The sequence below is a fragment of the Leptonychotes weddellii genome, chromosome 9 (genome assembly GCF_054177405.1).
Source record: "Leptonychotes weddellii isolate Sample4059 chromosome 9, ASM5417740v2, whole genome shotgun sequence".
Lineage (NCBI taxonomy): Eukaryota > Metazoa > Chordata > Mammalia > Carnivora > Phocidae > Leptonychotes > Leptonychotes weddellii.
This window is the reverse complement of record NC_138377.1, coordinates 88239525-88265461: the sequence shown is the minus strand read 5'-3', so window position 1 is coordinate 88265461 and position 25937 is coordinate 88239525. Positions and strand designations below refer to the sequence as shown.

Sequence of the window (25937 nt, the reverse complement as noted above, 5' to 3'; positions counted from 1 at the left end):
CTATTTAAGTGCCATCTATCTAGGTTTCCATTTTTTGTGCTTTTTACTGGTGACTTTGTTTTTAAAGTGGCCACCAAACTCAAGTGCTGGGGGATAGCGTTCCTAAGTGCTAGAAGGCTCTGATATGCCTTATGGATAAAATGTGTGTAGATAAGCTTCATTCAGGCATGAGTTTTGTTGGCCATAAGCTCAATGTTTGTGACTCAGTAATACATATCAAATAAGGTATCTTTAAAATGAAACAGACATCAAAACAAGGTTATGTACTGACTGGCTGTTGTGACCAGATAAACATGGTGACCAGAGGTTTGCAGTAACCTAACCCTATATTTACTGCAAGAATAATGGCTCTAGGACACCTGGGTGGCTCAGTTGGTTAAGCAACTGCCTTTGGCTCAGGTCATGATCCTGGCGTCCTAGGATCGAGTCCTGCGCATCGGGCTCCCTGCTCAGCAGGGAGTCTGCTACTCCCTCTGACCCTCCCCCCTCTTATGCTCTCTCTCTCAGTAAAATCTTTAAAAAACAAAAAAAAAGAATAATGGCTCTATATTTACTTACTCAGTGTTTGCACAACTTTATAAAATGTAACTGCCGTATATAACAACAGTAGACTGTATTAGGAAAGGGAGATTCTGGGATAGAGCACCATTCTTCCATCATTATAAATAAATCTCCAACATTTTTTTTTAGTCAGCTTCCACTGAATACTTCCACAACATACTTCTAACAAGTTTATAGCTTTAAAAGACAATTTGTATGTAGAAAAGAATTTAAAATAAGCAATAACTTTAACCTTCAAATAGCCTATTATTCAAATATCTACAACTTTCCTTACAATCAAAATCAATACTGCCAAGCTCTCAGCAGATAACCTAACCTCCTACACATCTTTAAGGAAAATAAAAAATAAGAAAGGAACTCCTGCCCCTCAAATTATTTAAACCTACACTTGCCCTGTAACCTTCCCTCCATCTCCTTTGTTCCTGAGTCCTGGTTTCTTTGGAAGGCAGCTTTATATCTTATTGCTGAGTAACCCCCATCCCTAAGACCTACAAATAACTTACTTGGAGTTCCTTGTGCTTTTGCTGTCTGACAGCTCCTTACATGCTATAAACACTGTTTAAGAGTACCATTCTCAATTCCAAAGCCTAAGTCGCAGATATAATAAAGCATCTTGGAAACCGTTCCTGCAAGGTCTTTACCCCCACAAGATGAAAAAACTTCCTTACTCCGTACCACTTTTATAACTAGTAGGTATTATGAATGGTGAACTCAATATATTTTTGCTGAACTTGTTCTTTAGAATTCAAATTGGTATCAACAAGATCTGAATCTGTTCAAATAAGACAGAGAATCAGTATAGTCCTGCAGATCAAAAAATAAAGGATGAATGCAACAGAACAGACCTGTTAGTAACTTTGACAAAATAAAGCACATGTTCTAGTCACAGTGGATCAAGACTGTCATCTTGGTATAAAAGAAAAAACTATCATTCTTTATATTAAGAAGAGTACATTTCACAATGCAAATACAAATATAGACTTTAATATGTCTCGTATCTTTTTATAGCACAATTTCAATCTAATAATAATAATTCTCAAATTCCATTAAAACACCCATAACAACTAATAACATTTAAAGATTTTCCAATAAAATATTTAATTTAGAAAAGGAAGAATACTTTTAGGAGACTATGTCAGAATTTTGAAATTTTTCTATTTTACCATTAAAGGAAGAGCTCCCAATTGTAAGTGATGAAGTCGTGGTGGTGCATGGTAATGGGCCAAGTGAGGATGCAGTGCTCCAGGCGTGTAAGTAGCTGCAGTCACTCCAGCTTCAATTCCCAGTTCCCTGACAAAGGATGAGAACACTACCTTTTAGCCATCCTTACAGTGTCTTTATTATCAACAGAAATGGGGGAGTATATTTACATTTTTAAAAGTAATATAAAGTTTCTTAACTGACACAGCTGAGAAAAAGATAATTTAGCCCCAAATATTTAATTAATATTTCAAATTCATTTCAGCAATTAAAACTCAAAAGTTCAATTTTGTGACCATGAGAAGCAAAGCATCTGTACTCAGTTTCACATCCTACAAAGGAAGGAAGTATGATTAATGACCCTTAAGGTTCCTTCCGATCTAAAAGTCTGATTCTACTTGAGGATCATACAAAATAGTTTCGTTTTCTGGTTTATATGAATGTTACAGATGCTCCCAGGGCTTTTGTTTGTTGGATAGTGTCTGTGGGTTGTTGGCATCAAGATAATTAGAAGAACACTTCTATACCTTATAAAGTAAGGGTAAACAAAATTTTTAGAAAGAGTAAAATTGGTAAATGCCAAATTTTCATTTACTTATTCTCATTTTATGTTTTGCCTCATAATGTCATTGTGGATCAAGGTCTCAATCTCTACCTACAGACAATGGATTCAGAAAGAAAAATTAATGCAAATGCTTCCATTTCTCTAAAAAAGACCACATGCCTAGGACACAAGCTCGATTTCCCTTGTCAATAAACAGGGGTTAGGAGTGGTAAAGCAAATTGAGTACAAAGGTGGGGGGTGGATAAGGAAGTTGTGAAAGATCCATTTAGGGATTTAACTTTGATGGCAGATATCCCTGAAAAACAAAAAGCTCTACTTCTGTTTGACATGGTTCTCTGCCCCAGAACTCAAGTTCCTCTTCCCACTTCAGGTTTCTGTAACTTGCCCAGAGACAGTGCCTCACAGATAAGCTGGAATTCAGTTTCTCATCACCCTTCTGCATGGCATCCCACTACAAAGCATCTGTTCTGACATTTCTACCACAGACTGCTGAGCGTAACTTTGAAATAAACAAGATACTGACCAGGCAGATCTCTCAGGAGCCTGTCGAGGATGTGAGGACATAGTCTGAGGCACATGAATATGATGCCCATGACCATAATTTGGGTGCATCCTATGTGGATGGGGTGGGGGCCGTTCATGTGCCCGCCTGGAAACACAGAACACAAAAAGACCACTGGAAATAATTGAATAATTGGTTATTTCTTAATGTAGAAAAAACAATCTAGTATTAATATTATAAACATCTATAAATTAGTAATAAAATTACTTCTATAATAAATTATAAAAATATAAAATTACATAATGATTAATAAATAAATCAAGAAACCATAACCCCACAAATCTCAGTGCTTATTACAATGCCTCCAAATTCAAATATCATCCAAGGAAAAAGGCAATTTTAACATTATCTTGTATACCTTCTTTATAGCAGCTATTTTAAAGAGAATAATGGGAAATAGATGGGAATAAAACTTTAAAAATTAAACACCTCAGCAAATGCTAGGCACAAATAAGTTATTTTATATAAACATATAAGGGAAGAAAACGGAAACTTTTATTTTGCTTTGCTTCTATATTGTAATGACATTCATTCATTTTAATGGATAAAACTTATTTTAAGAGAAAACACTTTTAACCTTGTGCATTTTTTTCAAACACATGCAAGTACATGTTAACATATCTGGGAAACGGATATTAGCTCCATTCACATTCTTTATTCTGCATCCCAGATTATTATATTTTCTCTTTTTAGTCTAAAGTCAGCCAAATTTATAAATATAAATAGTCATAAAGTTCTAAACAAGTGGCACTTAAAAAAACAAAACTATTCCAGGGATTCATTTTTATAGTCTAATCCCTAGTTTCTATCAGTTTCTCATGTATTTACAGATTTTGCATGTTTAAGCTTAATGATTTAAAACAAGTAATTTTCTAGATACTGGAAGATATGAATTTTAAATTGCCAACTTTCTATATAAGGAGTTACTATATTAGAATGCCAGTAATAGCCAGAGATTCTGGGAATAACCTTACATAATTAAAGGAAGTAGTTACCCATGTGCTAGATCATTAATTAGATCAAGAGTTTTGCAAACAAAGAGTTTTGCAAACACATTCTGGAAAGGGCTAAATGGTAAATATTGTTGGCTCTTTCGGCAGTATGATCTCTACTCAACTACTCAATTTAGTCTTTGTGGTGTGAAAGAAGACAGAGACAATACAGAAATGAACAAGTGTAGCTGTTTACCTATAAAACTCTATACACAAGCAAAATTAGACCAACAGAGTTTGCTACCGTGAATTTTCAGAAAGTTCAATTATAGTCTTTTCATGATGTTTGGAGAGTATATTTTAATATTTATGTTTATAAATAAACTAAGTGAGGAAGACTGTTTTTTCAATGTCAGTTGTTGAAAATTCTACTGGTATTCTTCTTCTCTCTGGCTGGTAACATATATTAAATCTTTGACAACTTTACATGTTGTTCCTCAGGATCATCAATTTTAACATTAATCTCTACTATGGGATACTGAAGAAACTGATGAACAAGAGACTGGTTTACAAAAATAAATGACCCTGGGTCATATCCTGAAAACGGTTTGATTTCTTTAAATAACCTGATATAAACTTGTTTTGTAAGCACCTACAACTCAGGACAAGACAAAGGAAGATTCCAGTTAGTAAAGAATTCCCTAGTGAACTGAGGACTTAGTATAGTTACATCACTTCTCAAGATTTTTAGTTTTAAAAACCCACAGAAATAGAAGGAAAAGGAACACAAAGTGATCATCTTTAAAAAAAACATAAAACATACGTTGGATGCTGCATCATCCTCCTTCTTTGAACTTCCATTCTCTGCATCACTTCATGAGGATGCAGTCTCTGTGCTGGAGGTGCCGTGGCTGGAATATGGTGTGAAATTGGCTGGTGTGTGGGAGGAAGATGCTGAGGGATTGGTGCAGCTGTACTGGCTAAATGAGTTGGGGGTGGGGGTGCCACGGGGTGAGATGTTGCATGAGAAGATATCTGAGAATGGAAAGCATGTACAGGATGAGGAATAACATAATCCACTTGAGGTGGAGGCTGAGTCTGAGGAGGAGGGTTTCCATGAGAATGGGGACAGGCAGAGGTTTGATGATGAAGTGGTCTTGTCAAAGAAGCATCTGTAAAAAAAAAAATACGGACACCACGCAGTTGAGCATATATTGCTCTTATACATTCCTTTTGTCTTTTACAAACATATTAGTACACATTTAATTTTTATGAATACTTTATTAAGGCTTGAGTCTGCTCAATTCTGCTTTGCAACCTGCTTTCTTCTTTGAATAATCTTAGGTATCTTCTCACGTCAATATATATAGTTTTACTTCATTCACAGCTTCACAGCATTCTATTACAGAAATGTACCAAAATTTATTAAAGAAATCACCACTGATAAAAATGGGAAACAACCCAAATGCTGCACTGAACACCTGTGTGTATGAAGCCTCTTGTGCTCACTCTTTCATACATACATGCATATGAGTGCGCGCACACATACATTACTCATGGATGGCTTCTGCGGCATAAATTCTATACGGAATTCTTAGTCTGAGAAAATCATTTAAACTCAGATACCAGGTGACAAAATACCCTTCCCAAAAGGTTACCATAATTAATGTTTCCGTGAACAGTATACAGGAGTGCCTGATTACCCCTACTTACTAAATTTATTAAATGCCAATCTAAGAAAAATCTTGTATTTATTAACCACTCATAGTTCTTCCCAGAACTACCTATTCATATTCTTAGGCTATTGTTCACCTTTTTCTCACTGGTTTATAAGTATTCTTTGTATACATGGAAGGTTTGTCATAATAAGGTATAAACACTTTTCCAAATTGTCTTTTGTTAATTTTATTTTACCATATGCAAGTTTTCTGCTTTTGTGAAGTCAAATGTAGAAGTTATACTTTTATAAATACATAAATCTTGCTTTCCTTTATGATTACTGGTTATAGAGCACTATAGAGAAGAAAGGAACTTGTAAGTTCTTCTGGGCAAGACTGCAAAGATATTCCTTTCATGGTGCTCTTCTCTCTTCCTGTCCCATGCCTTTTTTCCTGTGCTACATTAAGATGATGAAGGGACATATTTGCCAAGAACCTGAAATGGAAACCAGCCTTAATAAAAATGGCTTCCCCCATTTCTTCATTCTTTATGTTTCAAAGTGGCTGTTGAAAAGTCCCCTCTGAGGAATACACATCTCCCTTACTCTAAGAGACATGCATCTGTTTGAGGTTTAAAAATATGTTTGTCTCCTCCTTGGATTTCAGTCCCAATTTCACTGTAATTGGAAGACGTTCTTGGAATCTGATATGGAGGTATGGCCGTTCTCTACTTTCATGACAGAAGAGTTTCCTTCAATTTTAATCACTTCTGATTCAGCAGGGGTGAAAGTTAGGTAACCATGAACTCATTCAGCCATATTTTCAAAGGACACCTTGCTAGCATGTATTTAAAGAAGCTTTCATTAAGCTCAATATAAACTCTGAGACAAAATTTTTAAGTGATTTTCTAAATGTTATATTTTCAAATCAAGGCTTTACTCCAAGAAAACTCAGTACTTGGTCATAAAAAAAGAAGTCACTATGTTCTACCATTGTTAACTATCCTTCCTCAAATTCAGAGTATTTTTTCCAGTTTCAATTCAAAGTTTTCTATACTATAATCATTATACAAGAATTAATATTGACAAATATTACAAAATTTTTAAGTTTTGTTTCAGAATGAATCAATTTATTTAAGTTTAACTCTTCAGGATTTTTTCAGTTTTTACTGAGGTATAATTAACAAATACAATTACATATATTTGAAGTGTACAAGATGATGATTTGAAATACATATACTTTGTGAAATGATTACTACAATCAGGTTCATTAACACATCCACTACCTCACACAGTTACGATTTTTTGTGTGTGTGGTGAAAAGTTCAGCCATCGTTATAATTCACTGTATATTCTAAACAAAATAGATTGCTAACCACTGTAGAAAGGTGACATTCTGCATTCCCACAGACCATCTCCCTTCCTTCTCTATTTTACATGTTCTTGCCAGTAAAAAAAAAAATTCTTGATATTGCTTCCTAAAAGTTACTCCTAAAGGATAAATCTCAATCCCTTAAGGTTTCCTTTTATAGGAATCTAAGGTGCCATTCAATGTAGTTCAATTTCATATATTAAAATGTAAAAGAGACAAAATATAATACTTTTTATTTCCCTGACCTTTTTAAACAACATGTCTTTTCTACCTTAGAAGATTGTTTTGGGAATGTGGGGTGAAGAGAGGACAAAATGGAAAAAATACACCCCACTCTTAGGCCAAGGAAATACTAAAAATGTATGAATTAGGATTGTTGAAAGGTTATTTCATAGAGGACTGTACAATGCCTCTAAGTTCTCTGCCTGTTAAATTTATACTTACAAGGAGGTGGCATATAATGTCGACATGATGACAGTGAGGCTTGTGGAGGGGGCTGGGGCTGGGGCTGCGCAACCATGCTTGATCCATAACCATCTATTGATAATGGCTGACTCGGGGCGGCAGCAGCAGCCTGATGGCCAAAGATTGCAGCTCGGGAAGAAGAAACAGGGCAGCAGGGGTCAAATGCAGATGCTCCGTGAAAACCACCACTTCCATGACTTCTGATACCATTGTTGCTCAGGTCTACTGGCAATGCCTGCTGTATAAAGAGGAACTATAAATCTTTCTAAAGTTTGGTCAAAACACCGTTTCATGTTATATTATAAAAGTACTCCAACTGCAATCTAGAAAAATATAATCTCTAAATTAAAATTTCAAAATGGTAAAATTTTTAGTATGAAGACCTATTCAGCACCAAAAAAATACAATGTGTATCTTGGATTAAAAGAATTGTAGTGATTATGCATTTAAAATCTATAATCAGTTTTTAAAAATCAAGCATAAGATCCTGCTACAAGATGAACAAAAGTTAATTTATATATTATTTCAAGGTCTATTTCTCTTTCATTATCTAGATCTTAGAAAGAAACTTTCAAATCATAGTTCCATATTCTTCTTTACCCACAAATTTTATTAATTTAGGACTCCTTTGGAAAACATACAATCAAACCACTGAAAAGATTAGGATTCTAGGTAAAAACTTTCTGTCCTGTTTCTAAACTGTATATAGCAAGCATTCAACTGAAACTCTACTAATACAGACATTATCCAAGATAGCAAAGGGTGTGGGATTATTCAAGATGAAGCATGAGCTAGCTTTGCCTCATAACCTTTTCATTTACAAAAAAAAATTAGAAATATGATTTTAGGGAATGTCCATTTACTCCGTTGGAAAATGAACCAAAGAGTCTAGATTCCATGTCTACTCATCAGTAATTAAGTTTATTCCCCATAAGCATTTTAACCAACTGAGCCACCCAGGCGCCCTTTTTTTTTTTTTTTAAAGATTTTATTTATTTATTTGAGACAGAGAGAATGAGAGACAGAGAGCATGAGAAGGACCCCATAAGCATTTTAAAAAGTCCTAAGTGAAACATTTCACTCCATCACAAACTATTCCAGAGCAGATTACAAAAACAGAACTGCTTCTTTGTATTCTTAAGTGATTTAAATACTTTGCTTAAAGTCTTTGGCTTAGTGTTCAGTATAGCTATAATTTTAAACATGTGATTAAAGAAAATAAGAATTAAAAAAATAAAATAATAATTTGATGCTATATATGAATTTATATGCAAGAATTGTTCCATACTAAAAGCTGAGAAGCTGAAGATGAAGAAGCTAGGGAAATGCATTATTAGAGGCCCAGGTCACCCAGCAGTCCTTGGAGGAACCACTGTGGTCTCCATACTTCCAATGGACTCCAGGTTCGAGGGGTAACAGAAACAAAAGGAACTGTGAATGCTAAAAGGAAAGGAGGATGATGGTGCAGGAGAAGCTGTGGGAAGGTGAAAAAGAAGAACTTCTTTCTTCTTCTAGATCATGTATCTACAATCCATTAAGCAAATGTCTGGCCTCTTCGAGTTGACAAATACAACGTATGTCCCTCAATTTGGGTAATAAGGTTTAAGAACAATATTGTAAGACTGTGAATTTGTATCCCCTTCCTATTTTCCTATTTAGGCTAAGACTTGGCAAATGGACTGGATTATCAACATACTATGAAGATGAGCAAACTTCCTATCTTTTTCTCCAGTCAGTGATTAAGAACACTCCCAGAGAGTGAGTAAAGTAGGGTGCGTGTCCTCCTAGAAGAAACTGGGGCTAAAGTTAAAAGTAAAGAATAAAAAGAGAAGGGAGAAAAACCAGGAAAGAGAAGCCTCTTCACAATTCCAACAGTTCACTCAATTCTTAACTCTAGAAGGAAAAGAGAGGGTAAGCAAGATCAGTACAGAAATGGCAAGTACTGGGGCGCCTGGGTGGCTCAGTCTTTAAGTGTCTGCCTTCGGCTTGGGTCACATGATCCCAGCATCGTGGGATCAAGCCCTGAATTGGGCTCCCTGCTCAGCAGGAAGCCTGCTTCTCCCTCTCCCACCCCCCTGCTGTATCTCGCTATATCTCTGTCAAATAAGTAAATAAAATCTTAAAAAGACAATATTAAAAAAAAAAATGCAAAGGGTGTGTGATTGATTATTCAAGATGAAGCATGAGCTAGCTTTGCCTCATAACCTTTCCATTTACAAGTATTACTTTACAAAGATCGTAAGTAATGCATAATGCTAACTGAACTATTCTCTCAAAAGAGAAAGCTACATCCAAAGGAGTAGTAAGGGCTACAGAGTATCAAGTGACTACTGCACCTTCTCTGTTATCAGGCCGAATCCTCCCCAACCGTTTTCTGCCTACCCACAATCTGACACTAATCGTAACACATACACAATCACAAATCCTCAGATCAGTTTGCTTCTCCCACTCCTCGACTTCCTGCTGTGCCCATACAGGTCTCAACTGGAGACTATCTGACATTATCTCATGAGCATGTGGCTGATTTCAGAGTCCTCCAATGTCTATATGAGTCTCAAACTGTTTATATTGTTAAAACTTCACTCTCTGTTCTCTTTCATACCCATTATCACCACTGACTGCCTGATCCTGTTGATTTTCCTCAAGTTTTGTGTGCAGTCCAAATACATCTACTTAGGGCGCCTGGTGGCTCAGTTGGTTAAGCGACTGCCTTCAGCTCAGGTCATGATCCTGGAGTCCCAGGATCAAGTCCAGCATCAGGCTCCCTCCTCAGCAGGGAGTCTGCTTCTCCCTCTGACCCTTCCCCCTCTCATATGCTCTCTCTCTCTCTCAAATAAATAAAATCTTAAAAAAAAAAAAAACAAATACATCTACTTAGAGATAAGTGAAAAGGTTACATTTGTTTACAGTGAACAAAACAGTAAGAGATTTCTACCTATAATTAACTCACTCAGGTTAAAAGAAAATGTTGCATACACACTTGATCTCTCAAACCTTACTTTATTAATTAGTTCAACAACAATATTCTGTAAACAAAACCCCCACATTTTGGTAGCTCTTATTCAAGAATGTGGGAAAAGTCAGTAGATCCACTTCTTCACGATTTTCCTACAATACTTCTAAACCCTCCCTTTCAGGTCATATTTTTAGGGAAAGAAAATTTTGCTTCTAAGCAGGGCCTTACATTCAGTCCACTAGAAAGTTTTTCTTGATGCTTCCTCATACCCAAGAGGCAGAACAGGTTTAGATAATCAGTAGATGTTAATACTTACAACTGTTAGGAGAACCAAAACACAGTCTAACATCTATTTGATCATATTTCCTACTAAACTCTTTCAAATTTACTCTTGAGAAGAGCAGCTTGTCTTTTGTTTGGTTTTAAGGGAACATCCCTCTTTCTTAATTATTTTTAATCTGTCAGATCCAGAAGAGATAACCATCAAAATTTAAAAAGATGAAGCCAGTACTTCAGGAAATATCAGAGGACATAGAAAAGCAGTTGCTCTGAATTTTCTTTTTGACTGTTTTCTAGTATGTCAGTTATAGTTTTACCTTGACATTAATTTTTGTTTTTCAAAGTATGTACCTACCCAGGTTATATCACAATTTTAGAGATGATACAGCAAAAGTTAAAATAGCATGTAATACATGACTTTCATTTACTCCACGTGATCACCAATACTAATTTAATATTATTTGACATTTCAAGCACTCATCAATAATATCAACTAAATTACCTAATTATAATTTTGTTACTGATACTTCAATTCCCAATGAACTAAAAACCTCATCTGCTCCTGAGAAACTATGTCACTGGTTTGCATCCGAGAAGGCAGTTTGTTTCTAGATGAGTGGAGATACAGGCAGCTCCAGAGTAAAATGTAGAGGGTAAAAAACTAAGAAAATTTCCCAGTTTCTCATGAATCAGGTTGACTGCAATTTCAACACTGTGGAGTAAAATTCCAAAGATCAGATTCACCTGTATTTAACTAAAAACACCAAAAACCATTTCAGAATTAAAAAAACAGTATCACTTCTAATTTTCTATATCCCAGGCCTTCTCAGTTAGTTGTAATAACTTAGACCATCAGAAAATCCTAGAGAATTAAAAAAAAAAAAATCGCAGACCACTAAATTGGGCCACTTTTCCAAGGGCAACAAGAATGATTTATTTAGTATATAAAATTCAGCGTTAGCGTTTTTTTTCCCTCCTGAGACAAGCACAATTTTTAAAAATTAAGAAAAGGAAAAAAAGAAAACCTCATCAAATTCCACATACCTGGTCAAGATAGCTGGTACCAGCACTACTGTTGGCTCCACACGGTGCTTGTACTTGTGGAGGTCTTTCCACAGGGCAAGTAGGATCACTAAAGGAGGGAGAAACTGGGACAGGCGGGTGGGGAGTATGATGGTGGTGGTGATGATGCTGAAAATGGTGGCCATGCTGCTGAAAGCAGCTTGTGTGTGGATGTCCTAATGCATGGTGATTCTGTGACGACCCTCCACACGGTGAGTGCTGCGGACAGCAGGAAGGCAATCTTGGCATCGCAGGAGGGCCAGTTTCTGTGACAGCACTAGATGCAGTTCTCCTTGAGTCATCTTGAAACAAACAAAAATGCACAGAACAATCAAATGATCAAATATCACTGTGTAAAAAACAAGACTGTGTATAAATAAGTAAATAAAGAATTGTTTAATAAATTCAAATCTCTGTAAATAAGAATGTGATAGCACCACATTCTTAACATGCATGTCACATAATTTTGGGCAGTGATCTTCACTGGGATTTTTCTGAAAGCCCAAATTCCTCAGGAGGCTCTTATTTACCACGATGGTGTCTTTTTGTAAATTTTTTTTAAGTTTTATTTATTTAAGTAGTATCTACACCCAACGTGGGGCTCGAACTCACCTCCAACTGGGCCAGCCAGGCACCGCTACTATGATGTTTAAATGGCCCAGTCAGTTGGAGCAAGCAACTCCAGTATCACTATTCTGGCCCTATTTCTAGAGTAACTAAGACCAGGGATACCCTGCTCCTATTTGGGTCACAGAACCTAACCAATCTCTTCTGGGCTAGTGTATTGATTATGAATATTCTAGTTATTCACAAATAATACAAAAATCCAACCCAAACTGGCTAAAATATTAAAGGAATTTACAGGCTCACATAAATGAATCTGTGGGGGGTGCTTCAGGTTCTGGTTGATGTATCTGATTGCAGCAAACCTCCCTGTAATTTCCCTGGGCCTGCCCTCCAATACATGTTCTATCCTGTCTTTCCTGATTCTCTTCTGGGCAAGGTCTGTGATCTAAACCCTGTTAGGCAGTATCTCCATTCTAAATCTCTTTACATTGTTTTTTTTTTTCCCCCAAGCTCCTAGTCTGCCCTATTTGGGCTAATTTCTTATACTCTTTTGTAAAGGTTCTTAACCTTGGAACTAGAATTCAGGAATCTGTGAACTTGGATGGAAAAAAATTACTAATTTTTACTAATCTCTAATTGCCTCCTGGAATTAATACTACCTTGTTAGCACCAGTTGAGAGGTTAAATATTATAAGTAACTTGTAACAACAACAACAAAAAAAATTGACAAGGTGTTTACTTTTATTTTTTTTAAACTCCCTCTTTTTTTTAAGATTTGTTTATTTGAAGAGGGGGTGCGCAGAGGGAGGGAGAGAAAGAATCTCCAGGAGACTCCTCACTGAGCGTGGAGCCTAACGCACAACTCTGAGATCATGACCTCAGCTGAAATCAAGAGTTGGACACTTAACAGACTGAGCCACCCAGGCACCCCAACATGTTTACCATTAAAACATAAATTATAGCAGATCCAAAGTCAGTTCTATAATTACGTCACTTTCATTCATTTGCATTCCAATTTTCTTAAATAACCTGGACAAAGTTACAAGTAGCTTATCAGGAAGAGACTATGATCAACAGCCTATCTTTGCTATGCTGAATCAAACATTAATTATTTTCATTATGCTGTAATATTTGTAGCAATAACTATTATAGTAGCTTTACTTCTGGCAACATTTTCAGGGTTTTACCTCAGCTCCCATAACAAAGTGTTGCACAAATGAGCATCATTTACTGTGTTCATAAAAAATGATCAAAAACCTCTGGAACACTAAATCCATTCAGTGGGCAGACTTCCAATTCAGATGCTTTAATTTTACAAATCCAGCTATTTGAGGATTATGTGTAACTCTAAAATGTAGGGGGGGGGGCGCCTGGGTGGCTCAGTCGGTTAAGTGTCTGCCTAGCACTCAGGTCTTGTGAGATCAAGTCCCACATCAGGCTCCCTGCTTAGCGGGGAGTCTGCTTCTCCTTCTCCCTTTGCCCTTCCCTCCCACTGCCGCTTATGCGCTCACTCTCTCTGGCTCAAATAAATAAAATCTTAAAAAAATAAAAAATGACAATAAAAATAAAATAAAATGTAGGAGTGTGTAATCAGAGCAAAAGATCTGTGGACTAATAAGGCTGTGAATAAAGTGACAGATATCATACTTATTTGTTCAGAAAGAACTTGCCCTCTTTGTCTTCAAATATTTCTAATACAAAAATCAGAGAGAAGAGGAAGCATTACTATATTAACAGCTGAACACATATTTAAAAGGTCGTATCACTAACAATGTGGCCTCAAAACGAAGACTGACCTTATAGTTCTACTTCTTAGGGTACAGTTTTGGCTTCCAATTAAATTAATCATCTATTTTCCTAGAGTGCAGAACCTCTTTGTTCCTTAAACAGGTTAGCAACCCAAAGTAAAGGCAACTGAATCTCCTCTTGTTCCAGAGTTAATGACCAAGGAAAACTGCCATAAATTAGAAGTGAAATACAAAGATCTGACCAAGCAAATAAAACACTTCCTTTTTATTTGAATTAGCCCACAGAGTGTCCACTAAAAATGAGACAATAACAAACCTGCACCAGAGAAATTAATTCCATGGCCCAGTGACATAAAGCTGGTTAAAGTACTTTCACTGTACTTCTAGCAGGATTACTGAGATGTATTCATGCATCTATTCATTCATTTGGCAAGTCTTACACATAATAATGGTATGGTAAAGGATCTACAAAAGGCATTGGAAAAGACAATGGTAAAAACGAAAGTCCTGGCCTTTTTTTTTTTCTTTTCCCTTAAAGTAGGCTCCATGCCCAGCCTGGAGCCCAATGGGGAACTTGAACTCATGACCCTGAGATCAAGACCTGAGCTGATAACAAGAGTCGGATGCTTAACCAACTAAGCCACCCAGGCACCCCGGAGGTCTTGGCCTTTAAAATAACTTATGGTGTTGTCTGCCTCTGTTGTTTTATCTCTGGCAACTAGAAACAGGCCTGCATAATGTAGGTGGTTCAATAAGCCGTTGCTAAATATAAATTAACCTCACAAGGGAAAAGAGGCATGCATGGAGCTAAGTGCTAAGAAGAGAAAAACTTGATCTTTAGTTCTCAAGGAGATCATTGTCATCAAGTATGGACAAAATTTGAGATATAAATCAACCAGCATTAGAACAGAAGCACTGGGTTCTAATGTAGTATAGGGCAATGTTGTGCCCTAGGGAATATCTGGCAACACCTGGGGATACTTTTGGTTGTCACAACTGGAGAGGAAGTGGTGCTACTGGTATTTAGTAGATAGAGGCCAAAAATGCTGCTAAAAATTCTACAACGCACAGGGTAGCCCCCCATACAAAGAACTGTGCAGCACAAAGACAACAGTGTCAAGAATGAGAAATAAAGGAAGAGTACAGGCATAAAGGAGGAGAGAGTATAGGCTCCAAGCCAGACTTCCTAGGTTTGAATACTTGCTCCATTATCATATAACCATGGGAAAGTTACTTCACCTATAAAATAAGAAAAGTAATAGAATCTGCCTTGTAAGTTATTACAAAAATCAGAGTTAATGTAGGTAAATCATACACCAATATTATGAGCTCAACAGATGTTAGCTATTATTATCCACTAGAACGTTAGTTCTGTTAGGGCAGAAAATTTATGTTTTCTTCCTAGAACAGTGCCTGATTTATAGTATGCAATCAATAAATATTTAAATAAATGAATATATAAGATATTATGCATGGATAAAGCAAGGAGCACATAGAAAAGTCAGATAGATGATGAGCTGCCTGGGGCATGTTGAGTTTGAGGTGACCGCAGAATGTTCCAGAGGAGATGTCCAACAGGCAGCTGGATATGAAAATTTAAAACAAAGAGAGAGCTCTGGAAACACAAATGGAAGGTCACTGGCATACTGGTGGTAGCTGAAAACATAAGCAGTTATGAGATGGGCCAGTGAGAAAGGATAAGAATAGAGTCCTGGGAGAAAACAGAGATGACAACAAGATTACTGCCAGATTTTTTAACACATCTGCTTTGACAGGAGTCAAAAGCAAGTTAAAGGAAGGAGTTTAAGGTATAGAAGATCCACTTAAGCATACAAGACTTAACACAAATGTACACATGCACACTAAGGGAATGGAACAAGCAAAGATGCTGAGAAGGTAACTGTTAAAGCAAGGTCAAGGACACAAGAAGGGACAAGAGGTAGAGCACCAAAAAAGGGACTAGAAAGAACAGGAAGGAGTTAAAAGACCAGGAGTCAGGAGAGCAGGATAGGTATAAAAGTTTTCATGGAAGCGTTGGAAGTTATGAATGCTTAAGAACCTTCATTTACTTTTTATTTATTTTTCCCTGGAGGAATCAAAGTCTTGAGGAGAATGAGAGAATTTTGGAATAGCCACTAAGGGGAAAGAAAGGGAATTAAATGAGATACATCACACTATGTCAACTTATTACCAAAAGCCCAAGATTAGATACCATAAATTCATGAGGCACCAATATGCTTGCTTCTATAATTTTCACCAGCCCCATCTAAAAACCTGGATAGGAGTCAAGCTTGATGGCTTGAGTTGGAAATATACAAGAAGGTACAAAGTAAGGACAGGATGTGAAGAAAATAGGAGACTGATGTTCTATAGAGTCTTAGCAGGAAATGAAGTCAGGAGAACTAAGTGCCCCTAATGTCATATGAGTACCTGTATGTGCTTCTATCAGGTTTATACAGAGGAACAATTTGACCTGGAACAAGGTTCTCCTAAGTCTAGAGAAACACAACACAAGCAAGTCTATTCCAAAGGTAGTCATCAATATAGGTAAAGTAGTATTATGAGAAAACCATTCAGATAGTGAAGTCACTACCCCAGATACTAAATGTGAATTCTGAGGGAACAAGAGTCTTAAAAAAATAAGTAAGTAAATAAAAGCTTTGTATGTGTCACATAAAATCTAGACAAGATGAGAGTATATAAAGCTACCAGGAGAAAAAAGTGAATAAGAAGAATTCAAATCTTTGCCTCAAAGATTATTATTGGCTTTGAAAGTATTTAACTTCCAGATTTCTTCATTTCTGAAATGGGAAGAGTAATATTAATAACAAGGAAATTTTTAAGAATTAAATAATAATATATAAAATAACATATAAGACAGTAGGGTACTCAGGAAAGAGTGTACACTCAATAAATGAAATAAAAATTAGCCCATTTCATTTCTTTTTTTACAGAGAGAGACACAGCGAGAGAGGGAACACAAGCAGGAGGAGTGGGAGAGGGAGAAGCAGGCTTCCCACTGAGCAGGGAGCCCGATGCGGGGCTCGATCCCAGGACCCTGGGATCATGACCTGAGCAGAAGGCAGGCACTTAACGACTGAGCCACCCAGGTGCCCCAGCCCATTTCATTTCTCCCTACATTTTTTTTTTTCCCAAGAATACAGTATTTAAAAGACATCTTTGGGAAACCTCCTTGGACTTTGGATTCTACTCTCAATTTTCCACAAAGGTGAGGCCTAAATCCAGCCACAAGATTTCCTAATCTGCTCAATAGAAGTTATAGTGATATTTTAAGAATTAAATAAGATACTATTAAAAGTAAAAAATGGGGGTGCCTCGGTGGCTCAGTCGTTAAGCGTCTGCCTTCAGCTCAGGTCATGATCCCGGGGTCCTGGGGTCGAGCCCCACATTGGGCTCCCTGCTCCACAGGAAGCCTGCTTCTCCCTCTCCCACTCCCCCTGCTTGTGTTCCCTCTCTGGCTGTGTCTCTCTCTGTCAAATAAATAAATAAAATTTTTAAAAAAAGGTAAAAAATGATAGAAAGCATAAGGTGGTTTCATTATTAATGGTGATATAGTCAAATCTATGAGCTACAGGGTCTACAACATCCCAGTTAGTAAATGTTTAGCAAGTTCCTATCTCCATGCCATTGTCCAGGAGAGAAAGAAGGCTAGCTTAATGCTCAGTTAAACAGGTGACAGGAAAAAGAACCAGAGATATCACTGCTAACTGAAACATAATAAATAATCTGAGGGGGGCGCCTGGGTGGCTCAGTCGTTAAGTGTCTGCCTTCGGCTCAGGTCATGATCCCAGGGTCCTGGGATTGACCCCCACATCAGGCTCCCTTACTTGGCGGGAAGCCTGCTTCTCCCTCTCCCACTCCCCCTGCTTGTGTTCCCTCTCTCATTGTGTCTCTCTCTGTCAAATAAATAAATAAAATCTTTAAAATAAATAAATAAATACATAATCTGAGGTAAGAGCTGAAACACTTAAAACATAGGAGGTTTTAAAACACATCTTTGTGATCCTGGGTTAGGAAATGGCTTGTTAGATATGACAGCAAAAAAAACAAACAAAAAAAAAATTGAGAAAATGGACATCATCAAACTTTTTAAAAAACTCCCATCCTCATTTTCAATTCTTTTGGGGACATACCTAGGAGTGAGACTGTAGGTCATAGGGTAACTATTGTTTAACTTTTTGAGGATCCGCCAAAGTGTTTTCCATAGCAGCTACAGCATTTTATATTTTATATTCCCACCAGATGTTCATTAGGGTTCCAATTCCTCTACATTCTTGTCAACACTGGTTATTTTCTGATTTCCTGTTCTTTGGTTTTGTTTTGTTTTGTTTGAATAATAGACATCCTGATAAGGATAAAGCAGTGCTTCACTGTGATTTTGATTTACATTTCTCTAATAACTAATGATGCTGTTTTCATGTCCTTCTTATCAACTGAGTATCTTCTCTGGAAAAATACCTATGCAAATTCTTTGCCCATTTTTAAATTGGGGTATCTGTCTTTTTATTGTTGAGCTGTGTAAGCTCTTTATATAGCCTGGATACTAGATCCTTATCAGATATATGATTTTCAAGTATTTTTCTCCTATTCTGTAGGCTGTCTTTTCACTTTCTTAATAATGTCCTTTGATGTACAAAAGTTTTAAATTTTGATGAAGTTCAATTTACCCATTTTTTCTTTTGTTATTGTGTTTTTAGTCAGCCATTTAATTCTCGCTGATCTCTTTCAGTTGAGCTATGATACTTTGGTAATATATAGCACACAAACTCAAGTATGAAATCATAGTCTAATTCTAAAGAGACTACTTTGCTCACGTACAGTTTATTCTAAGAATATGCTCTTGCTAATATGGCTAAAATCTTAAAATCAATACTTTTTCTAATAAGAGTAATGAAAGAGTCCTCCCCCACTTTATTACATACCTCCTACAGAAGTACCAGTCATACTATTGCTTGTAAGAGTAGCTGAAGTCTCTGACACTGTGGAGGGTTGGCTACCAGTGACAGCTGAAGCAGTGTCAGAGGCCTGCTCAGAGGTAGATGGATTTGAATTGTTAATGGAAGTGCTTGTGGTTTGTGATTCCATTCTCGCAGAAGTGGTTGGTACTACAGTAGGTTCTAGAAAATACAAAATGTTTATTTAGCATTTCAAAATATATTAGGAGATAGGTTATATTTTAATTCAAGGTAACATTTTCATAATTATTAAAACAAACTTGGAAAATAACTCTCTAATAAGCACAATATAAATTTAAAAATTTTCATAAAGCTAGCCTGCAACATTAAAATGACATGTAACTAAAATATGATTACTGCATTTAAAAAAATCCAACACATACGTATATTCCAATAATTCATGTGATTATCACAGTTTTTTGGGTATAAATTTTCTGATCACAAAGAAAACAATGAGAAAAGGAAAGTATAAGTCTCTTTATATTATTGTCATACACACTGTCACAGGCTGTCAGAACAATATTAGAAATTACACTTTTTCTGGTACAGAATGGATTCTAGAGTCAGACTGCTTGGATAAGCAATTCTGATTTCACCACTGACACTACAGTCATGGATAAGTTACTTAACCACTCTCCATTTCCTCATCTGTAGAATTGGGAAAGTACAGAATTTTCTTCACACAACTATTGTTAGGATGAACTGAGGTCACACATACAAAGCACTCTGTATAACAGTTTATATATAGTAACCACTTAAATATTAGCTATGATTTTTAAACCTATTTTAATCTTTTTTACAGGCTTTTTTGTATGTTTTCAAAAAATTTTTTACAAATATTAATATTCATCAGTGTATTCTAATAAAATTTGTAGAAAGTAAAGAAATTTCAAGCAGACCTTGACTTATGTACGAGTTCTACTTTAGACTCTAATTTATAAAATAGTTGTTTAAAAAGACTAAGTCTGTCCAAAGAATAGTCACAACAATTGGATCAGAAAAGGGACTCCCTTAATGTGATACAGAATGAGAGGACAAACTATTATATACAAGGCAATGTGCTAAGCTGAAACACAAATAGTCCCTGTTGATCTCCATGGGACAATGTACTTTGGATGCTTAAACAAATATATTTGCTTAAACATAAAAAGCGGAGGGAAGAACCTCTGTTTATTTGCAAATGGTATATCTCAGTTTCTCAACCTTAGCAGTATTGATATTTTGGGTTGGGTGATTCTTGGCTAGGGATGGGAGTCAGGGTAGGGGCATGGCTGTCCTGTGCATTGCAGGATGTTTATAGCAGCAACCTGGGCCTCTACCCATTAGATATTAGTAGTACCGCCCCACAACTGTAAGAACCAAAAATGTCTATAGATATTGCCAACTCTCTTCTGGGGCACAAAATGGTCACCACTTAAGAACTACTGGTTTAACTGACATACTTAATATTTTGGACTTATTTTTAATAAGATAGATGCTTTCCACCGAGAGAAACTAGCAGAGAGACAGGGCATCTACAGATCCCTGGAATATTTACAACTCACTAAAAATATTCTGGTTGAACTAATTCCAATGGGTTAAAAGACTACTCTGTCACCTTCTCCTACTTACTGGCTGACAGATGTCCCAGGGGAAAACACAGTTTCCAAAGTAGTAATCCTGAATAAATTAACTCTGAGAAATCTCTAATCCATCCCTAATATAAAAATCACTGTTTTACAGATAAAAACTGAGATATGGTTGAATGAAATGGAGACAGTGGGAATAAATTATCTCTTCATGAACATCTTAATTCCAAAGTAGTGATACTCTGAAAGTTATGATCATCCAAGCTGCAAACAATCCATATAAGAGCTGATTGCAGAAGGCCTGTAACTCTACCTTATGTATCCTTTCCCCAATTTATAGTTAACAAATTCATATATGGCTCATCATCTTCCTTTAAGGAAATTATGATTGATCATTTCCTTCTAAGATGTAACTAATACCTGAAGGTAATTCTCAATATGTGGGGAAGTTCACATATGTATTCACATACTCATACATGCTACCACTTTCCTTAATCTCTATTTTCCAACTCTAGCTTTCTTTTCTTAGTTGCATGGATATAGTTATAAGCTGAAAGAAAACACTAAAGCTGAGCAGCACAAAAGGTACCAGTAATATTAGAAGATAACATACTTTTAAAAATAACTTCCACATTTCTTTCTTTTTTAAGTAGGCTCCATGCCTAGCGTGGAGCCCAACATGGGGCTTGAACTTACGACCATGAGATTGAGCCCTGAGCTGAGATCAAGAGTCAGTCACTTAACCAACTGAGCCACCCAGGTGCCCCAAATTTCGACACTGCGAATAACCAATATTTATTATATAAATTCAAGTTATATTGCTTTTCTGTTGCATTGAAAAAGGTCATTTCTATTTTTCATAGCAAAGTTAAAGTATGACAATAATATTATAAATGAAAGTAATAGGTAAGTCTGAGGGTAGAGCAAACTACCACTTGTAAAAGTATTTTTTGGGGGGCGCCTGGGTGGCTCAGTAGGTTTAATGTCTGCCTTCGGCTCAGGTCATGATCCCAGGATCCTGGGATCGAGCCCCGCATTAGGCTCCCTGCTCAGTGGAGAGTCTGCTTCTCCCCCACCCTCTGCCCCATCCCTACTCATGTTCTCTCTCCTCTCTCTCTCAAATAAATAAATAAAATCTTTAAGAAAAAAAAAAGTATTTTTTTTCCTAAGAAAGTAACTACTAATCAATGAAACAAGAGAAAGAATTTTAGGCACAAGTTACAAACTGAGGCTGTTATATCAATTGAAAAATAAGACTGGGGGGGGGGCACCTGGGTGGCTCAGTTATTAAGCATCTGCCTTTGGCTCAGGTCATGATCCCAGGGTCCTGGGATCAAGCCCCGTGTTGGGCTCTCTGCTTGGCAGGAAGCCTGCTTCTCCCTCTCCCACTCCCACTCCCCCCTGCTTGTGTTCCCTCTCTCTCTGTCAAATAAATAAATAAAAAGTCTTTAAAAAAAGAAAGAAAAAGAAGACTGGGATATCTGACAATTTTCCTGTAGTTTAACAATGTTACCAGGAAGCAGTAGTAGGACTTTCATTATAGGAGTTTCAAAGATATTTGATTTTATTAATTCTCTTCATAATTCTATACTGTTACTAATCCAACTTACCATCTTCATCAACAGTAAGGTCCACAACTTCTGCTGCACTTTGCCTCAAGGGTTGTATAACAGTAGAAATCCTACTACGGTTCCGTGGCTCCTGTGGCCGACTTGTATGAGAATTTGAACCTTGGCTCCAATGAGATCTGGAGTGTCCAAGAGTTGAACGAGACCTTAAAGGACATCAATATTAAATTAGTTAATACAAAAAAAGAATAAAAATTTGTTACCCAAGAAATCATAAGCCTTTCTTACAAAATATGTTGTACAGTTTCTTCTCCAAAGTAATAATGGTAATAGAATTAAAAATTATGACTAGCAAATATATATATATATGACTAGCATAATGCCTGGCATTTAATAAAACATTTGCTGAATGAAATGTTCAACAAATGTTCACCAACCAACTGACCTAAGAATATGAAAAATGATATGTCAGACCAATCACTGGTATAAAATATGCGACTCTTGGTTTTGGCTCAGGTCATGATATCAGGGTTGTGAGATCGGGCCCCGAGTTGGGCTCTATACCCAGCGTGGAGTCTGCTTAAGACTCTCTCTGCCTGGGTGGCTTGGTCAGTTAGGCTCCTGACTTTGGCTCAGATCATGATTTCAGGGTCCCTGGATTGAGCCCCAGGTCAGGCTCCGCACTTAGCAGGAAGGTCTGGCTGTCCCTCTCCCTCTCCCCCCAGCTCATGCTCTCTCTCTCAAAAAAATAAAATCTTAAAAAAAAAAAAAAAGACTCTCCCTCTCCCCACCATGCACACTCTCTCTCTAAAATAAATAAATAAATCTTAAAAAAAGAAAAAAGAATGCTGCTCTCTTTTCAATGGTTATTTTGAATACCCACCTGGGTTATAATCATGTATTTACATTTTCTTTAATACCTAAAATTATTCACCATAGGTAAAGTAACAAAAACATCAGCACTCTAAACATTAAATAACACCCACATGAGCTTGTATATTTAGTCCAGATTGGATTTGCAAAACATGGTTTTGAGAGGCCTAAACAAAGTAAGTTTTTGGTATTGTCCTAAAAAATATTCAAGGCACCAGAGATTTCCTGGGATCAGGAGAGGTAAGGATAGTTGCAGCTAGTTTATTAGTTTGGTAGTCATAAGAAACATCACTTGTTTAAGCCACTTTATGCTTTTAAAGCATGTAACCACAAACCCTCAACACCTAACACTCATGTCATCATCTTTTATTATGTGTGTGGTGCTATATTGCACTAAATTATTAAAAAAAATTTTAAGAATTCACTGAAATAATCTCAACTAAGGGTACAGAAGGACATTATATAGAATATGCAGTCCCAAGGATCCAGGAGAAAAATGAGTCTGTTCTAGAAAGGTGGGGCTTGGACGCCTGAGTGATTCAGTCAGTTAAACATCTGCCTTCGGCTCAGGTCATGATCCCGGGGTCCGAGGATTGAGCCCCATGTCAGGCTCCCTGCTCAATAAAAAAAATAAAATCTTAAAAAAAAAAAAAATAGAAAGGTGGGGCTTATGAAGTTGGTTTTTCCCCTTGCCCAAACTGAATGTAAAAATGCTTAGAAGCTTATTATTTAGGGGTGTCTGGCTGGCTCAGTTGGAAGAACGTGTGACTCTTGATTAATATGCAGACATCGGAGATGTGAGCTCAACCACTCAGAAAAGACCCAGGCTGAAAATGACCTCAACAAGTGTAGAGCCTAAGAATTTAGAAAGAAGCTCAAATTCTAAAATGAAATTCTCAAGTAAATATGAGTATAAAGGTTAATTCCAGAGACACAGTAAAAAGGAAAAAAAGAAAAAGACACTGCATTCCAGGAAGAACTGTGTAGATTGAGGCATGACAGTAAACAAATGTCTCAGAATGAAATGGTTTTGGTGTGGAGAAAGATCACTATTTAAATTTCTTGAGAAACCAAGAGCCTATAGTGAGACTGAATAGTCTATTATTTCTGGGAAGCTCTTAATAGCTGCAGAAAGTTCCAGGTCCACTTTGCAGTTTATGAAACCTTCAAGAATGTCATAACTCCAAATTTATGCTGAATGAAGCACCAACAAACCTGGTGTATGAGGAACAGTTTCACACGAGCCTTAGTCGTTCCTATGATTAGTAGCAACTGTCAAATCCTGAAACTAAAGAATCTGAAACAAAATGCATTCTCTTTTTTTAAAAAAAAGATTTTTAAGCAATCTCAACACACAACGTGGAGCTCAAACCCACAACCCTGAGATCAAAGTTGCAACACTCCATTGACTGAGCCAGCCAGGCACCCCTGGATGCATTCTCTCTTAGAGAGTAAACGCCAAGAGCCAGCTAAACAGTGACAAAGTTAATATCCCACGTAACAATAAGGAAAATAAATATGGGTTATGAGCACTGTGTGTCTTTTTAAAGATCACTGCCCATTACTATGGTAAACGTATCTACTGGAACATTAAGCACCTCCATGACAAAAAAGATCTCCAGTTCCATAAAGACAGGTCCCTCATTTCAGCAATTCTTGTAGCTCATAAAAACTGAGTCAGTGTTGTACCAAGCACTATGCACAGTCACAGGATAACTGTGGCACCTACCATGGAGTATCAATTTTCCTCAGAGCCTAGGAAAATCATTTAAAACTTAAATGGATATATTACAGAGTGCTCTCTTCCATGCCATTAGAAGTTGCACTCCAATGGGAAAGTACAAATGGAGAAGCACATTCTAGGTATGTTTATAACATGCTTCCAAAATAAAAAAAAATTTTAAATAAGTAACACAAATTAAAACACCATGAGCATATGCATTTCTCAATTCATTCCAACACAAAAATTAAGGTTCCTCCATAAATTAGTTTGGTATACCAAATGGAATAAAGGAACACCTCACTGCTTCTCTCACCAGTATTTGTAATCATCTAAAGCACAAGATGAACACTGTTAGGGTTTTTTTTTTTCCTCTCTCTTTTTTTTTTTTTGTCAAAGTGATTCACAAAAGGGCAATGTTATTTACAGTTATTTATTAAAAGAAATGAGAATTTTTCATTCATTTTTTAGTACAGGGCTTATATGAATTACTGAGTGAAGGACAACAGCACTGTAAAAATATGTTCTATACTAGGTTGCCCTCTAACAGCATAAACTTCAGTGGTATCAATGAGATCTTGAAACAGATTGTAACAAAAAAGAATACTTCGACATTGGGGAGGGTATGTGTTGTGGTGAGCACTGTGTACTGTGTAAGACTGATGAATCACAGACCTATACCCCTAAAACAAATATTATATGTTAATAATTTAAAAAAAAGAATACTTCAACATCAATACTCCTTAATATTTTTCAACACTTTATGTTTTATTCACATCTAAATGTCAAAGAAGTTCATGAACTCTCTGAATCATAAAACAAAATTTTAGAAAGCACTAAGTAAAATTACTGTTTATCTATAGCAATAACTTTAACTCTCATTGTACACTTGCAGTGCTTAAAAAATACTGACCCCCACAATACTGGTTCTGCTCATCTGGGATATGATCCAGAGAACAGTTTTATCTTTACTTTATAATCTTCCCAGGTGAGTCTAACGCAACCTGGTTTGAAAACCACTTATCTGGTATGTGCTCAAATGAGGTCTCCAAAAAAACGGTAAAAGAATGTAAATATCCACAGCACAGATATGTTTAAATATTTATATTTAAAACTTCACATAGGGGTGCCTGAGTGGCTCAGTCGGTTAAGCCTCTGACTCTTGATTTCAGCTGCTCAGGTCATGATCTCAAGAGTCCTGGGATCAAGTCCCACGTGGCGTTCTGTGCTCGGCACAGAGCCTGCTTCTCCCTCTGCTCCTTCCCCCTACTTGCTTGCTCGCTCTCTCTCAAATAAAAATCTTAAA

At 36.6% G+C, this 25937-nt stretch overlaps 1 protein-coding gene across 13 annotated transcripts in view; it reads right to left on the bottom strand.

Annotated features, from left to right (window-relative positions):
• The window catches only part of RNF111 (ring finger protein 111), a 113776-nt gene that overhangs the window by 6910 nt on the left and 80929 nt on the right, over positions 1–25937 (bottom strand). For 5 of the 13 annotated variants that reach the window (XM_081831161.1, XM_081831159.1, XM_081831163.1 and 2 more), the window contains exons 4-10: positions 22081–22244; positions 18870–19064; positions 11594–11913; positions 7294–7567; positions 4644–4992; positions 2850–3002; positions 1725–1851 (exon numbers count right to left, since the gene is read on the bottom strand). In XM_081831161.1, coding sequence (XP_081687287.1) covers positions 1725–1851; positions 2850–3002; positions 4644–4992; positions 7294–7567; positions 11594–11913; positions 18870–19064; positions 22081–22244 — 1582 coding nt within the window. The remainder of the gene's footprint in view (positions 1–1724; positions 1852–2849; positions 3003–4643; positions 4993–7293; positions 7568–11593; positions 11914–18869; positions 19065–22080; positions 22245–25937) is intronic. The other 8 variants (XM_031031073.2, XM_006736149.3, XM_006736150.3 and 5 more) reach the window with 5 other exon arrangements.